General features: G+C 38.5%; 1 protein-coding gene across 1 annotated transcript; it reads left to right on the plus strand.

Moving 5' to 3' along the window:
• Window positions 1–272: 272 nt before the first annotated feature.
• On the plus strand, window positions 273–12320 carry LOC149287950 (cathepsin E-A-like). The gene is made up of 9 exons (XM_089492240.1): window positions 273–328; window positions 2414–2570; window positions 3985–4102; window positions 6819–6937; window positions 7719–7918; window positions 8087–8209; window positions 8304–8445; window positions 9158–9256; window positions 12141–12320. The coding sequence occupies exons 1-9, from the start codon at window positions 273–275 to the stop codon at window positions 12318–12320; spliced, it is 1194 nt and encodes a 397-aa protein (XP_089348366.1).
• Window positions 12321–17436: the final 5116 nt, after the last annotated feature.

Below are 17436 nucleotides of genomic sequence, written 5' to 3' on the forward strand. Positions count from 1 at the left end.
CTCAGTTTGTTATGACATTTATCCTAGTTGTGTAAGTGTAAAGTAAATCTTACATAGGTTAAAATCTATACATAGTCCTCGAAGTGGTGTGGCTGACCAAGTCACCAACACTTAACCTTCTTGAAATAGGTGAACTACGGAAATAAGTCACCTGTTTACTCTTTACTGCAAACAGTCTTATCTAAGGGCTTGGTCCTAGCAGCATATAAGTTGGTCATTTTATACCAGATCTTTGCAGATGCAGAGAATCTGAATTTCTCTACATGACAACGATGAAACAACTACTGCTTGTTTTACTCTTTGTGGCCCTGGTCCACGGGGTGATACGGTAAGTATAACATCTATTTGATATTAAATCTAGCTTTCAGGGGTGTAATCCATACTTTTGTGTACTTATATTTTTCCAATATTTCACCGGTTTGCATGCTTTTATTGAGAGGGACTGTTTGCTCTGCATTTGTAGCAATCAGTAGAAACATTAAATTAGCATCTATGGCTGTAGCCCCATAATTAGCATTTAGTTCCATCTGAAGAGAAGACCTTTTAGGGCCTGAAAGCTTATTTAACTTTTGTATGTGGGTCCGATAAAATGTATAAACTTCAACCAAATACTTAGTTCTAAAAAGGAATTCAGTCTTAATATACCTATAATTGTCCATCATCAGGGTTGATTCAGTAAGCAAATTAATTATTACAGAATTACCTATTCTATGGCATAATTAATAAGGGTAGTTGTTTTACTTGTTTAAATCCATCAACATGTAAAGTATAGATATATTACTTTCTTCCCCAGATGAGTTACAGCATTTAAGTGTGAGCACAAATTACAAGTCTTACATGTACACTTTAACATTCAAGACTTCTGCTGGGGAAGTGGATAGCTGATAGCTTTCTCTTTACTGCAGAAATGTTTTTCAACAATGAAGAAATGACAGGTGACCTTACCAAGCTACTACATGTGGAATATACATATATACATATATTTACATGGTTGGCTCCACATTTTTTTATTTTTTTTTTGGGGGGGGGGACATTGTTCCCATGCTTCTCACCCTGGTTTCGCTGCCTCATAATTGTAATAAGTTACTTAACTGATGGGAAAGTAAATAAATGGAACAGCCTTCTTGTAGAAGTGGGAAGTTAAACATGCAAGGGATAGGTGCAGGGGAGGGCTGGCAGCCTAAGGCCTGGGGGGCAAGTCAAGTGAAGTGGCTCCGCCCCCTCGCACTCACCTTTCACCCCTCACGCTGCTCCCATCAGACTGCTGGAAAACTAAAATCTAAACAGCCGCTGGGTGCTGATGCCACCGGCCGGAGCTACTTTAATCCTTTTTTATTTATTTATTTAATATGCCGGATCGGCTTGCCATATTAAAAATAAATAAAGTATTAAAGTAGCTCCGGCCGGCAGCATCAGCACCCAGCGGCCGTTTAGATTCGATTTCCAACAATCTGATGGCCGCATAGTGATGGGAGCAGCGTGAGGGGCGAAAGGTGAGTGCGAGGGGGCGGAGTTTTCACCCCTCATGCTGCTCCCATCACTTGGCGGCCATCGCATACGGCCGCTGGGTGCTGATGCCGCCGGCCGGCGCTGCTTTAATACTATTTTTTTTTTTTTATTTAATAGCCGATCCGGCTTGCCATATTAAATTTAAATTTAAGTATTAAAGTAGCGCCGGCCGGAGGCATCAGCACCCAGCGGCCGTTTAGATTATATTTTGGGCGGCCTGGGGGGCAATTGCCCCCCTGCCCCCCGGCCCAGCCCGCCCCTGGATAGGTGTAATGCTTTCACGAATATAACACAAGATCAAGAATAAAAACTATATAACAAAAGTTATGGTGGGGTAAAGGTGATGGAAAACCTTCCACTTACAATTAAGGGGCATAAAAACTACATATCCTTCCTGCAGTGTCAGCATTGATGCTGATGGAAAGAAATGCCCAACTTTTGTTTGAGCATTCAGAAGTCAGCACACAGGTGTAATAGTCCTTTGGGAATGCTCTGTCCGGGTGAACTATGACATCCTGCATCATTTATATGTTTATAACCCACTATATTACACATTATTACAATATTGCATGTTAGGGGTTCCACAGGGATTCTTTGTCCCCCTGGTGATGTAATTAGTGTATCAGTGGAAAATGCAGACAACATTGCAGATGTCTCAGTTTAAAAGAAGTGTTACTTGTTATCATCGGAATGTTATCTTTAGAATCGTCATTCCATAATTATGGTGTTCATCCAATCTGTGTGCTCGCTCCGATATAGCTTTGACATATAATCAGACTGCAAAAGAAAGCCATTTAATCAGGACAAGTTGGTTAACTATACTTATGACAAAGGTAGGCATTTAATTCTCCACTGTGTACAACGATATATAAGGTGTAATATTTAATTGATTTCCATTGTGCAGAGTTCCCCTGAAGAGACAGAAATCTTTGCGGAAAATCTTAAAGGAGAAGGGGAAACTGAAAAACCTGTGGGCCTCACAGGGGTTGGACATGGTCCAGTACACTGAATCATGTAACGTTGCTGAGGCCCCCAATGAGCCTCTAATTAATTACATGGATGTGAGTATACCTTTCAATATCCAATTTCAATATCCATATGTATTATTAGAGCCAGAATTAAGCTAACTCATTGACTTCAAATTGACATGCCTCACTTCTCAGTTTAAACTTGTATATTAAGTCCCAACCTGTTCCCCCCAAAAATGTGTAGGATTTTGTGGTAGGGCAAGGCCGCAGCAAAAAACAAACAAAAAAAAACAGGGACACCCCCAAAACCTAGATGCCAGAATTTATTCTTACATTCTGACCCTTTTTTTTTTTTAAAATATTGATAGTTGCCATGGTACCAGGCAGCCATTTAGGCTACCTGTGCTATGCATCAATTTCCATCAGCAGCCCCACTACACCACAGATTTTTTTTTAATCGCTATAGCGAGCCCTCGGAGTGCCACTATGTAGTGCATACGTAGTTGACATTCTAAGCTTAGTGCATAGCTGGTATTTTAAGAGTTAAGAGAGGAGATGTCACATTTGAGAAAAAAACAATAGTAAATCCAGCACCAAGCACATCTACCACTTGTGTTACTAATATTTTTATGTTCCTTTATTTAGCGTTAAGTTATGTTGATTTATAGTTGTTTGCATAAGCATCACAATTGGCTCCATCAAAGGCATTTCATGCATATTTTCATTTTTTTACTGGACTACTACCACACATCCTGTGCAACTTATCAGCACACATATCATTGAAACATCGTACTGCAACAAGATGGCAGTATAGCAGAAAATAACATTAACAGAAACGGCATAATTCATGTGTTATACTGTATATAGGATTAACTGGAAAGTACACGGAAAGCAAGAAAATATCCTGGTAAAAACCCATTTCTGTAAACCTTTGAGCATTTTGAATATGGAAACTAGACAGCTACCAACCTATGCATTATGAAAGTCACCCTTCTACTAATAGTGATCATAAGGTGGTAACCTTATGATCACTATTAGTAGAAGGGTGACTTTCATAATGCATTTGTTTGCATAGGTATTACAAGAGAAAAATGAAAACCCTTCTAAAGCTGAGACAGCATATTTGCTTTAGGTCTTGAACATACAAATGTATTACAAATGGTTTTATGCAGTTTATACGCATACCCCCTCCTCCACATCCTAAGGGCAGTGGCGGTGGGTGCTACCCTGGGTAATTGTTGGGCAACACCCAACGTGAATACATCATTGCCATCCACTGCAATTCTTTGGGCATATGAATCCAAAACGTTGTTTTAATCCAGAGACTTGTAGATGGGTGTTTTCATTGTATGGAGCTGAGTTTCAACCACTGTGTATTGAATGCAAAACTGCATTAAAAAAACCCTTGTAACTGTTTGACTTAACTGCCTAAAATATCCCTGTATAATACTTGATGCACCCCTATAGCCTCCTGATCTGTATTGTTTAATGTTTAATGTTTTTTTAGGTGGAGTATTTTGGAGAGATCTCCATTGGTTCCCCTGGCCAAAATTTCACAGTCATTTTTGACACCGGTTCCTCCAACTTGTGGGTCCCATCTATATACTGCGTAAGCCGTGCATGTGGTAAGATGTCAATGCCAGTTATAGCATTTTTATGAGTATCAATGACAAGCAAGTGCATTGTGATCACCAATTAGGTTATACTACGTAAAATAACAGAGTAACCTATTTAAATTATTTTCACAATAATACCAAATTTTAAATCCATTGTTTTCTTCTTTTTTTATTTAATTATTTTTGTGCACATTGGGTTTCTTTTAGTATATAGAATGTTAAAATAAGGTGTCAGTCAGACATCTATAGAAGCCAATCTGATTTGCCTATGAGACAGGGTAGAGGTATACATACTACATGAAGAATACAGTAGCTGCTACTTATTGATCTTTCACTTTTAGCAACTTCGATATATTGTTATAAGAATGATGTCCATAATTTTCCATGTTTTTTTTACTGAAGCTGGGAGTTGGCAGGAGAGTTACAGGATCAGCTTATTGTACTCTATACATTGTCAAGGGGCAGCCCCTGTGAAAACCAAAAGCTTGGCTGGTCCAGTATAGTGCAACTTTAAACCATGGCTAGAACTATTTTTATGTATACTTTTCAAAAAAGCTAAATATAAAAATTACAGAGCCTTGTTGTGTGTCATACTGCAGTAATTGCACAATATTTGAATAATATCAGATCGGTTGTACAAATTGAGTATTTTCCTTTGTGTTCTATTAATATTGCATGAGTGGACATTAGTCAGCTTTGAGTTCCTTTTTAAATATGTATTTGTGATTTATCTATTTTATAGATACACACAAAACAGAACCCTTTAGTTTGTCTTGTACCAGCTGACCTGGTTGGTAGTAACCCAGGTTATTTATTTTATAGTACTCAATCATTGGTGCTTCCAAAAAGGTATACATGCATTTCTGATTATATATAGAGTGGTAGATTAGTGAAACATCCCTCCAGCAGAAGTGGTAGGGGTTAATACATGCATTGATAGGTATGAGTCTATCCTGAATCTAAGACAAGACCAAGGATTAATTGGGCTTGATTATTTTACACAGGAACACAAAATAGTAAAGTAGCTTTCAAAGGAAGATCTGTTAATATTTTATTTGTATCGTTTAACAAAATGCTAAGTGAGTGAACAGAATAAAAATCTAAATCAAATCAAAATTGACCACCCTTTGCCTTCAAACACTTGCAAAAAGTCAAGGATTTGGTAGGCATATAGTTAGGCATATAGTTAGTTGTGTGGTTAAACAATTATACCAAACAGGTGCAAACAGGTCAATTTAATATGTAGGTAGGAGAAATAAAACTTGGTGAGGAGCAGTCAACTCACTAACAGGGTGACAGGGTGAATTTTTAAGGCAGACAGGGGTTTACAGATGTTTTGCCCAAGCGCTTTTGAAGAAAACACAAAGAAACAGACGGTGTTGAGGACCATAGACACAGTGGTCAGCCAATGAAATGTGCAGCAGTTAAAAGACTCATCATTCTTCCTTCCCTTCGAAATCAGGAGACGTCCAGCAGTGCCATCAGCTCAGCATTAGCAGAAAACAGTAAGACCCTGGCACACCCATCTACTGTCTGGATAAGTCTGGTCAGAAGTTGTCTTTGTGGAAGACTCGCAGCCAACAAGGCCCAGCAACTCAATTTATTCATGAAAACAGAGGAACTGTGGTGCCGAAAAATGGCAGTAGCTGCTCTGGACTGATGAGTCAAAATCTGAAACATTTGGCTGTAGAAGAGGGCTGGAGAGCAGTACAAGAATGAGTGTTTGCAACAATGAACAATGGTGGAACTTTAGGGCTGCAGTTCTGCAAGTTGAGGATTTGGTCAGAATTAATTGTCTCCTCAATGCTCCGAAGTACAAGCAGATAATAAGCCATCATGAAATACCATGAGGGAGACATTTGATTGGCCACAAGTTTATTCTGCAGCATGACAACAACCTTAAACATGCAGTCAAAGTGATTAAGAACTATCTTAATCGTAAAAAAGCACAAGGAGTCCTGGAAGTGAAGGTATGGCCCCCACAGAGCCCTGATCTTCACAGCATCAAGTCTGTCTGGGATTACATGAAGAGAGAGGTGCAACTGAGGCTGCTTAAATCCACAGAAGAACTGCAGTTAGTTCTCCAAGATGATTGAAACAAACCTACCCGCCAAGTTCCTTAGACTGTGTGCAAGATTTTTCTTCTGTTTAATCACTTTATATTTTGTTAAATTATAGAAATAATCAACATGTCTATTTTTAAAAGCACTTTACAGCATTTTTTTCACTCATGACTAAAACTTTTGCATAGTACTGTGTGTATATATATATATTTATATTTTATGAGGAGGTTTAGCATGGGGAGGGATTCCTGTGATGATACAAGTACTGATCTGTGCATGGTATTAGGGATCAGACATTTTCTGCATGTTGGCCACTCAATCTTACAATAGATGAGTTGCCAACATGCAACCACAGTTTTTTAAATTGCCATGGTAGCAATCTGTCATGTCAGGTTATCTGCTCCATGGACCAATCACTGCCGGGGATGATGTAAGAAACTGGTACCCAAAGGATCAGTAGAAACAGAGAAGAGATAAGACAATACCTATTTATTGTTAATGTCCCCAGTATACGTCCATAATAGTTCATGTTTGAAAAAAAAATCGTAAGTATGTCCATTAATGCTGGTTCTGAGGATATTTTTTTCTTTTCCGTTTTTATTTGTCAGTACTTTTATTGGTAAATAAATTTAGGGACCCACTCTTTACTTGTGTCTATTTAGTTCAGCACCCCAGATACCAGCCCAGCAAGTCAAGCACCTATGTTTCTAATGGGAGTCCATTCTCCATCCAGTATGGCACTGGCAGTCTCTCAGGCATTATAGGAGAGGACCAAGTTACGGTGAGTACAAGTAATGCAAGCTACGGATACACTAAATCCATAAAACATTTTAAAATGATTGTCTAAACGATTATGCAATGGGCCTCTTAAGCACAAATATTATAGGATGTTTTGCTAATTTTATTAATGCTATCTAAGTTTTATGGACATCTCTAAAATGTATATGGTAGCATAATGCAGTGTGTGTCAAATAATAATGTATTGTAACTGTGGCTTAGCAAACAATGCCTTGTTATGAACAGCAGATACAGTTAATATCCAATGCCATCATTAACTAGATACGTTTTTGGCATCAGTATCACATACCTCCCAAGCGTCCTAGCTTTTGCAGTACACTCCTAATTTTCCCACAGTGTTCTATTGTCCTGTGTAGCTGCAAAAACCAATTATGGGTCAATTGGGGGGATCCTTTGAGCTCCCTTGACTATCCCAGGGACCTGTAATGGCTTCCATCACAACTTCCATGTGGAGAGATATGTTTGGGATTTTTTTTCCATTTAGATAAGTAGCCTAGTCCGCAACAGAATTGTTAACTACAGATTAATTGGCTTTAATTTTGGGGCAGGTGGCAATCACTTTATTATACTTTATTTATATAGGAGTAGGCAACAATTTGGGCATAATACACCTCTCTGTGCAGCATACTGTCTACTGTCATATAGTCAAACTGTCACTTATTGGAATCTGTTCATTAGCTTACTATATTGTTTCACATGAGTTTCCGGGATTTTCTTTTTCAAGATGGGAGGACTCCATGATATATTTACCTCTTTTCGGATAGGTGGAAGGAATCGCTGTGCAGAACCAGCAGTTTGGAGAGAGTGTGACAGAACCTGGAAGTACCTTTGTGGATGCAGCCTTTGATGGCATACTGGGCTTAGGTTATCCCTCATTAGCAGTAGGAGGCTGCACCCCTGTATTTGACAACATGATGACGCAGAATCTAGTGGAATTGCCCATGTTTTCTGTGTACATGAGCGGGTAACTACATCTCTTTGATATCTGCTGGTTTTTCTCTTACTTTGTGAAGTCATCTCTTTTTTTGTAGTACATATGTGAGATTTGTCCAAATAATAGAAATGAAAAAAAACCAAACACTGACTAGGATGCAAACTGAACTTCAATCTCCTGTTTTATTTTATTATCCAGGGACTCCAACTCCCCTGTAGGAGGGGAACTGACGTTTGGGGGTTTTGATACTTCTCGTTTTTCTGGTCAACTAAACTGGGTGCCTGTCACTCAACAGGGCTATTGGCAGATCAAACTGGACAAGTAAGTAGGTAGAATCTGTAATAGAAAGTGTATGTATCTATTTTTCTATTTTTTTCAGCATTATCACTTGATAAATATGCCCCTTTCCTTGCAGTATACAGGTGGGCGGTCAGGTGGTATTTTGTAGTGATGGATGTCAAGCCATCGTTGACACTGGAACTTCCCTGATCACTGGTCCTTCCTCTGATATCCTTCAGCTTCAAAATGCGATTGGAGCTACAGCCTCCGAAGGAGAGGTGAGAATTACCTCTTACCATAGAGCGTGTAGTCTACATTTTAGCATATGGTTATTTTGGTTCGGTACTTGGCAGCAAACTCCAAGTGTTTCTTTTCCACCTTCTTTGCATGTGTTTCGGACAGTACAGCTCACCACTGATGTTGGCCCAGGTCCCTCACGCTACGCATTGAATAAAGTGGCACATTATGTAACAATTAAATAGAAGTAAATGGCAGAGAATTAAAGGTTTTAGTCTACTGTTTTCTTTGTGTGCTAACCAAATATTTGAAAATAAATTCAAAAGAGAACATGGGATGCCTTCTGTTTTAAATGTGAAATCATCTGCATTACAGTAAAAAAAATCCTAAACTATATTAGGTACTACCTGAAGAGAGAATCTGCTAGATATTATAGAATACTAGATAGATTATCTATCTATCTATCTATCTATCTATCTATCTATCTATCTATCTATCTATCTATCTATCTTGCTCATCGAATACTCAGTCTGAATTATACAATATATTATATATTAGTTGACTTCTCTCATGCATACTGAGATCTGAGAAGAAGCGATAAACACCTTTGCCATAAACTGAGACCTTGATCTAGTATGTTATCTATTATGTAGCCTAAATACAGAAGATGCAAGGACCATCTATATAAAAAATTGAAATCTACTTTTACCATGTTCATTTTTATATTAACTACCTTTATATTTGCTCGTTCAGTATGGAGTAGAATGCAGTAACCTGAATGAGATGCCCACTGTCACCTTTACTGTTAATGGAATTGGATATCCACTGTCAGCTCAGCAGTATACACTTGCGGTAAGTTGCTTGCTTTAAAGTAGTTTTAAAAATAATTTTTGGTAGGCTCTGAAATCCCTTGGGACACAACTTACATTTATTGTTTTATATAGTGTCATCATATTCTGTAGCGCTGGGCATTTAAATTATTTTCACTTTTATAAAATTAACACACAGCACCTTTCTAGGGAATAAATTACATTATATTTATTTGCAGAGCACAAGCAGATTCTGTAGCACTGTTACAATAAGTAGCAGTGGAAATATTTAACAAAAACCATTTCAAATTGACAATAACATTAACACATGTTAACAAGTAATGGTAGAGAAGGAGAAGGGGGCACTGCATTTGAATACTTATCTATTGGAAAGGATTTTGTTTGCACAACAAGCCAAGCAGGGTCGATTTTTGACATGCCAGGGAGGCAGGAATACAGCAGGGTCCCATAAAACAATGATTTACCCGTGGTAACAGGGAGGTGGAAGCTCTGCAAGCAGCCAGAAAGAAATCATCGAAAAGAGTGAGGGATGGTGTATGTATACAGTATGTGTGTCAGCATGAATGTGTATGTGTGTTTTATCATGAACATGTGTGAGTATGAATAAGTGTGTGGGAGGGAGTATGTGTGTACGTTTGTGTAAATGTGAGAGTATGTATACAGTGTGTATGCTACCGGCATACCTGGGAACTCCGGGAGAAGAACTGGTTCTTAGCAAAGAAAGGAATCAAAAATGTTCAAGTAGTTTAGAGTCAGTAGTGGTTAGCTAAACAAAAGCTCTCTGCAATTGACTGATTATCTATGGGGCATAAGGATGTATAATCCACCAGTCTAATGTCCCTGATACCCCAACAATAGAAGAATGTGTATTAAAGAACTCTGTGAGTTCTTTAATATGCATTCTTAAAAAAACAAACAAACAAAAAAAAAACAAAGCAAAAAATAAAGCACTTACCTGACAGAAGTTGCAGTCCTGCTGTGATCTCATTATTATTGTTATGCATGTGGGTTGGCATCAATCCCATTCCTCGCTGCAAACCGAGGAAGAGGGTGGGTGGGTAGTATACATATTGTATGTATGTATCATGAGATGATGTTATATCAAGTGACCCATTTAAGACCGACTGATTTGCCATGTGATTAGGACCAGACGATGTGATTTACCAATGCTGATTCCAGATTAGTTGCCCTGTTTCCAAGCTATATCTTCTAAAGGGGAGCACACAATGTATATATGGGTATAAAGGGTATTGCTATTTTTGGTTTTATTTTTCTCTAGGAACCTTGTTATGCAATAAGCTGTCTGAAAAGTTTTATATAGTAAAACAAAATTAGATAAAATTGCCTCTTTTTGTTCTAGTGTGCCCATATAGTTACCTATTGCATTTTTTTGTATGTATACACATTCTGATCTAAAATGTAGTTACATTTTGAAACTGTAATCTGTCTTATCAAGTATTAACTCTTTTATATGTAGTTGTTCAATTGTGCTGCTGTTAACAGATATTTAGAAAGTCTATCTCCATAACTTCACCACTTTATTTCCTAAATAGTGTCTCTAGATCTGTGTGAAAAAAAGGCAAAATATTAATCAAAACCACCATTTTACTGATATCACACAATGTACAGGATCCTACAAGGGGTACCCGACACTCATTGTGAGCCAACATGCTCTTAGAACATGGTGATGTTTATAAGTCCACCCATGTCCTTCTACCTTTGTTAACACTTTGAGCTAAGGTTCCAGGCTATGCCTGTTACATGTTATCTCTACCCACCCCTATCTCTATGCTAGCTCACAATTAAATCAGACACATAGCTTTGCAAACACTATTACTTTAACATTAATCTCAGACCTGTAGAATTGGTGAATGTGACAAAGCAGTTCTGTCTACACCTACTATGATCACAAGCAAAGGTTCAGTTACACAAAATAAACATGATTAAAAGCAACTACATTGTTACTTTCGCACACAATGCAGGATTCAGCTTCACTAAGTGTTTAGCTATACAATAGAAATCAATTTTCTCACAAGCACTACATTACATAATGGAAAGAGGAACATTACTATGCAACTGAAAACACATAATAAATGTGACTAAATGTAAATATTATTATTAAGTCTTACCAATCAGATGTTAATGGCAGCACAGACAAATGACTCTGTTACTACGTATTAGTCACTGGAATTGCTTATAGGATATATGAACATTAATGTGTGTATATATATATATATATTGTTATATAGTAGTGAAATGTATTTACTTGAGTATAACAAAAAACAAATGTGTGGGACACAATTACACTATTATAAAGCCTGTAAACAACAAAAAATATAAACCTAGACAGGCTGTTGCAATGCATGCATAACAAGCTTTATTAATTAATTAGCGTTGTTGCTGTGGCCTTTTTTGGGACAGAGCTGTTATTAACCAACTAGCCAAGTGGTTAGACTTTCCCCAAGGATGACAAGTTGTCAGCACTGATTTTAATATGGATTCCCTAATCAAATTCTTATGAATTTATGAAGGAAACATGTATCGCAATATATCAGGTGTTATATGTCCTCCCTTGTGCTTCTGCATATTCCTTTTTATGTAGATCTGGCAAATGGTGAGCAGATCCTTATGACTTTGATACCCCCTTACCCCAACTTGAACGTAGCTCCTTCAAATAATAAAGTGGCCTCAGGAAGCTAATCCAATTGTTTATGTTCCCTATGGCAAATCATTATATAGCACACAACTTAACCAAAATTGAAGCAAAAAGTGTCCTGCACCATTAAAATGGTACATGTACTTTATTATGTGTTATTTTGCTTTTGAGTCATGCTTGTTTTATGATTTTTATTAAATAGATTTCATTTTTGCAGTGCGTCATTTAATGTTCCTGCTTTTCTCTGTAGGAAGGTGGTGGTTTCTGCAGCAGCGGCTTCCAAGGCCTCAACATTCAACCTCCAGCAGGGCCTCTGTGGATTCTTGGTGATGTTTTTATTAGACAATATTACTCTGTATTTGATCGTGGTAACAATAGAGTTGGACTTGCCCCTGTAGTACCTTATCCATCTCTGTCCAATGGGGTGTAAACCAAATCAAATATAAAAGCTCAGTACTCTTTACAAACCCCTGCTTTTTAATAAAGTTTTGATTGCTAATCTGACACATTGTTTTGAACTTCATTCTTTTAAAAATAAAATAAATTCCAAAGGGCTTTTCCTTTACTTTTATACAACTGACATACACTAAGAGTTTCTGCTTAATGTGTAGAGCCACACAAAAAAACAACAACCTTACTGGTTGCATACATTCTCTACAGAGAACAAACTGCTTCTCTTTTTCCCCTCACAGGCACCACTAATCCTAGGTTCACCCCTGCTACTCCAATACCCTATGCTGACACACAGACTCACTATAAGATCACATGCTGCCACCCACGCACACATGCTAACACTAAATACTAACACTCATGCTAACACCATACACTTACATACTCTAACCCCATACCTAGTTATGAAGAGAGACTAAAAAAGTAAAAATTATATACACTGGAAAAACAGCGTCTTAGAGGGCATATGATAACATTATATACATCTATGCAGGGCCAATATAAAGAGCTCTTCAGTGACCTGTTCATTAACAGAAATGTACAAAGAACAAGAGGTCACCCTCTAGATGACAAAGGAAGGTATTCTTTACAGTAAGGACAATAAAGATATTGAATTCACTGCCAAGGGAGGTGGTGTTATCAAATACATTACATGCCTTCAAAAGGGGTCTGGATATTTTTATTTTAGAAAGGCATGACATACAGGGCTATAAATAGAATATTTTAGAGTTTCTTGATGCAAAGAGAAATGTGATTGCCTTTTGGAGTAAAAAAGGAAGCCCCCCCCACATCAGGTAGAAGGGTTGAACTTGATGGACTTAGGTCTTTGGCAGGTACTGACTTCACCAGGACTTGAACCCTGAGTTCTAGGTTACTGGCTTTCTCCCTTTCCGGTTTGCCAGCCTGTCTCACAGTTTAGCCCCTCAGTTCTGGTAACCATAAACCTACAAGTCTTGTTATAGTTGCCAACTCTCCTCAGCTATGTCTGTGTCGTCAGGTGTCTGACGCTCTGCCTATAAAAGCATCTTCCTGTCACTATACCATTGTCAGATTATTGTGGTTCCTGTCTGCATTATATCAAGCCTGCTACTGATGTCTACTTACCTGTTATCGATTTTGGACGCCTGACTACACTGCCTTCTCCTACCTACTGACCACAGCTTGCCTGATTACGCTTCTACATTCTGTCCCAGCCTCTCAGCTCTGCTAAAGACCAGATTGCTCAGAGGCTCAACCACCTGGGAAACAAGTGGTTACTTCTGGCAGAAGACCTTGCTGATATCGCTGCTAGACTCCAAAACCTGCTCACATCAGTATCATTACAGTCTTTTTTAACCTTATGTACTATGTATTATGTAACTATGTTATAGACACACATATGCTAACATCACGTGCTCTTAAATGTTAACACTTTACAGTAAAACACACACATGCTAACACCGTACACTTTTATAAAGTATGTGTATATATGCATTACGTATAGTATATATAAAATATACACTCTGAATAACAAACTGAATTTAACACAAGAGTGCACAAGAGTACATACATACACACACAGCACCGCTTCTCTACTCCATGGTTCTCTAGGCAAGGTGCCAATTTGGGCCCCTATATATACACTAACTGGCCACTTTATTAGGTGCAGCTTGCTAGTACCGGGTTGGGACCCCTTTTGGCTTCAGAACTGCCTTACTTCTAGTGGCATATTTTCTACAAGGTGCTGGAAACATTCCTCAGAGATTGTGGTCCAAATGGACATTATGGTATTATGCAGTTGCTGCAGACTTGTCAGCTGCACATCCACGATGTCCTGCTGGAAGTAGCCATCAGAAGATGGGTACACCATAGTCATAAAGGGATGGACATGGTCAGCAACAATATTCAGGTAGGCTGTAGCATTTAACAATGCTCAATTGGTACTAAGGGGCCCAAAGTGTTTCAAGAAAATGTCCCCTATGCCATTACACCACCGCCAGCCTGAACCATTGATACAAGGCAGGATGGATCCACGCTTTCATGTTTACGCCAAAGTCTGACCCTGCCATCTGAATGTTGCAGCTGGAATCGAGACTCATCAGACCAGGCAACGTTCTTCCAGTCTTCCATTGTCTAAATTGTTAATTTAAAGACCTGGAGTGCTGACCATCTTTTGAAAGTGCTTTATATATATATAAAGATATATACATGGCATCTCTACAGAAGCATTTTCTGGCTTCGATGCGAGAGTTGATTTTTCTACTTACTAAGTTCATTAGGAATGACCAACCCTGGCAAGTTTCTCCTTCAAGAAAGCCTAACCTGGCCCTGTTAATATGCATAATTGAGGAGAGTTGCATCTGTTTCCAGGATGACAATAATACCTCTAACAGTAAAACCCCAAAAGTCTGTTTAAATAGCAGAACTGTACTGTTATTGAATAATATACAACCATGGAGAAATCCTTGCCACAAACACAATGTTTTTCACGTGTTAGGAGTTCAGCATCTGTATGAAAGCGACCAGCCATGTGATAAACTGAGTAATGAAAAGTATTTTTGAAATTTTTTTATATGGAAGGGTGATTTGGGTGAAATTTCACCTACACAGGTTCAAACAAATAATTATTTAATGTATTATACTTTGTATTTTTTAATCAATATATCTGGAGATTTAAGCGTTACAAACCGGGGACTATTTTACCTCATCAAAGCTTGGCTGTACACTCCAGTGTCCCATCAGCCAACGAAAAATCATATTTAAGAACTCTTAGGTACTTTAATATGCATTCTTTACCTGTAAGAAAAAGTGCTCGGATGACTACAAGTGTCATTTTATAGATCAATAATATATCACCAGAAACTATCCAAGTGAACTGTTTGTGATGTCTCTGTGCTGGGCAAGAACACAATAGCTAACAAGGAAAACCAAAAAGCCTGGAATTTGTGTTTATGAGATATGGAATACGTTGTCAAGTAACTTCATTTTGTGAGGGAATGACTCAGTGTGATCTTTAGTCTGTATCATTACACTTGGGTTTCACTCAAGTCAGCCAACCCTGCAGGTTGGTGACTCAGATGTGGTTTCTAAGGGAGACACAAACAGATGGTGGTTGCAACACTGAGGACATACAAAATCATGTGCTTTCATAGATGTCAATTACCATTGAGGCAGTTCCTCTATTCACCCTCTAAGGACTGCACTGTCGCCAGTTAACCCTCTGAGTCCCACAACAATGTTAACCACACAGTGTTAATGAATAGATAACATACTATAATATGGTTGGGTCTATATATGCAACATAAAATTATCTTAGTTTCTAAAACCCTAAACACGCACCTATAAATGTATCTTACTATACATACAGCTACGTGTGTATCCAACACCTACCATAGCATAGCTACAGTATCCCTTAACCTAATAAAAATACAGTTTCGCTGCACTGACAATATAATGGTAAACTATCAAATTATATCATAAAGTATGCTATGCAGTGCTGGCCCACAAGGACCATCAGGCACACAGGGACCGGCCACGATGCATATAGGAGTGAGTGCAGGCATAATCTTTCCCAGTTTCCGATCTAATATATAATCACTACTTTACATCTCTATAATTCTATACATACATGTCCTCTCTGCACTTTTAACATTAATACCATTTCCCCCGCTGCAGTCTCTGCATGATACATGGGGCATGTTTAGACATAGGGTGAGGGTATGGCTAGATGAGGGGTCAGGGGTCTATCTTACTTGTTAATCCACTTTGTGTTGTTTTGAAGCAGACTTTGTGGCAACCAATAGATTGTAAGGTGGCTACGTGGGAGCTATGATTAAGTACACAGACCTTTTAGGTCAGTGCGTGGTTGAGGGAGATACTCTGGTCTACCTAAGCGGCCAAAGATCCCCACTGACTGCAAAAATGGGATAGCGGGGAATCTCGGTGGGACAGTGCTGAAAATTTAAAACTTGTGAGGAATGCCCATACTACAGCACAAACAATGTACATGTAACCAGTCCTCAGCTTGCCAGACCTTACTGTTTTAACAAATAGGTAAATTATGATAAATGGAAAAAACGTTTCATGGTGAATTTATGGTGGCTGGTGAAACGTGGGGACTGGACAGAGAATGAAGAAGAAGATGTCACAGAAGAAATTGGATTCTGTAAATCCCCACTAACCTGCTCACAAAATACCAGGAAACTCAATTTTGCTCAGCACGAAGCTACCACTTCTATGCTGTAGTTTCAAGGCACGTGACCAGACTTTCATGGTAAAAACAGCTGCACTATTACACAGCAGAGATCTTTCCAACAACCTTAATAAGACAAAGCCAGGTCTATGATTCAGAACTAAAATATTAAACAGAACAGGGCGTGTTCCCCCTAATTCGACTTTGGGATACAAACATGTGTTTTTGCGTATGCCTGTTTGTAAGTAAAAAATATAGTTTGATCAAGTAAGATACTCTACAACAGTAAAACTAACAAAGCATACACCCTTTCAGTGCTAGGGCATATTTCAGTTTACACTGCCTATTTCGCCAGGTCAGTGGGATGCTTTTGAGACATCCGCCATTCAACTTAAAGGGATACTCAAGACATAGGAGACAGATGTGTGATCCCTTTAAATTTTCTCGCAGTCTGTTTTGCGAAGGCAAATTCCCCCAAATGCATTTGTCCCTTTCTCCATTCACAGCTAAATATCCTGCAGAAGACACAATGCTCTGCACATGATGTTCTCACTTAAATTCACCTCCAGCGCTGGCTCTGCTGAATGCTAAAACAAAAGGCCATTTCTCATTACTTGCCCACCCCACCTTTTTTTAAAGCCCCCATGCTCATAGCATCCATGACACAATTCTTTCTTGGCTCAAATTCTAACTCCCTGATCATACTTTTAGTGTCTCCTTCACTGGAGCCCGTTCCTCCCCCTACCAGGATCTGTTGGTGTTCCTCAGGGTTCAGTTCTCTTTTCCCACTACACCTCTTCACTTGGACAACTCATATATTCCTTTGGTTTCCAATACTACTAATCTCTATCTCCTCTTCTGATCTTTCACCCTCTTTTTATAACTTGTCTCACTAATTGTCTTTCTGGAATTGTATCATAGATGG

This window comes from Sceloporus occidentalis, unplaced genomic scaffold, assembly GCF_023333645.1.
Source record: "Sceloporus occidentalis isolate IW3139 unplaced genomic scaffold, rSceOcc1.0.p SCAF_55, whole genome shotgun sequence".
Classification (NCBI taxonomy): Eukaryota; Metazoa; Chordata; class Lepidosauria; order Squamata; family Phrynosomatidae; genus Sceloporus; species Sceloporus occidentalis.

Bases quoted from the DNA above. Each gene is read 5' to 3' on its own strand.
- LOC149287950 (XM_089492240.1), top strand. From the start codon at position 273: ATGAAACAACTACTGCTTGTTTTACTCTTTGTGGCCCTGGTCCACGGG. The intron at 6,938-7,718 runs GTGAGTACAAGT...CTTTTCGGATAG, and splicing joins TAGGAGAGGACCAAGTTACG to GTGGAAGGAATCGCTGTGCA. The intron at 7,919-8,086 runs GTAACTACATCT...TTTATTATCCAG, and splicing joins TTTTCTGTGTACATGAGCGG to GGACTCCAACTCCCCTGTAG.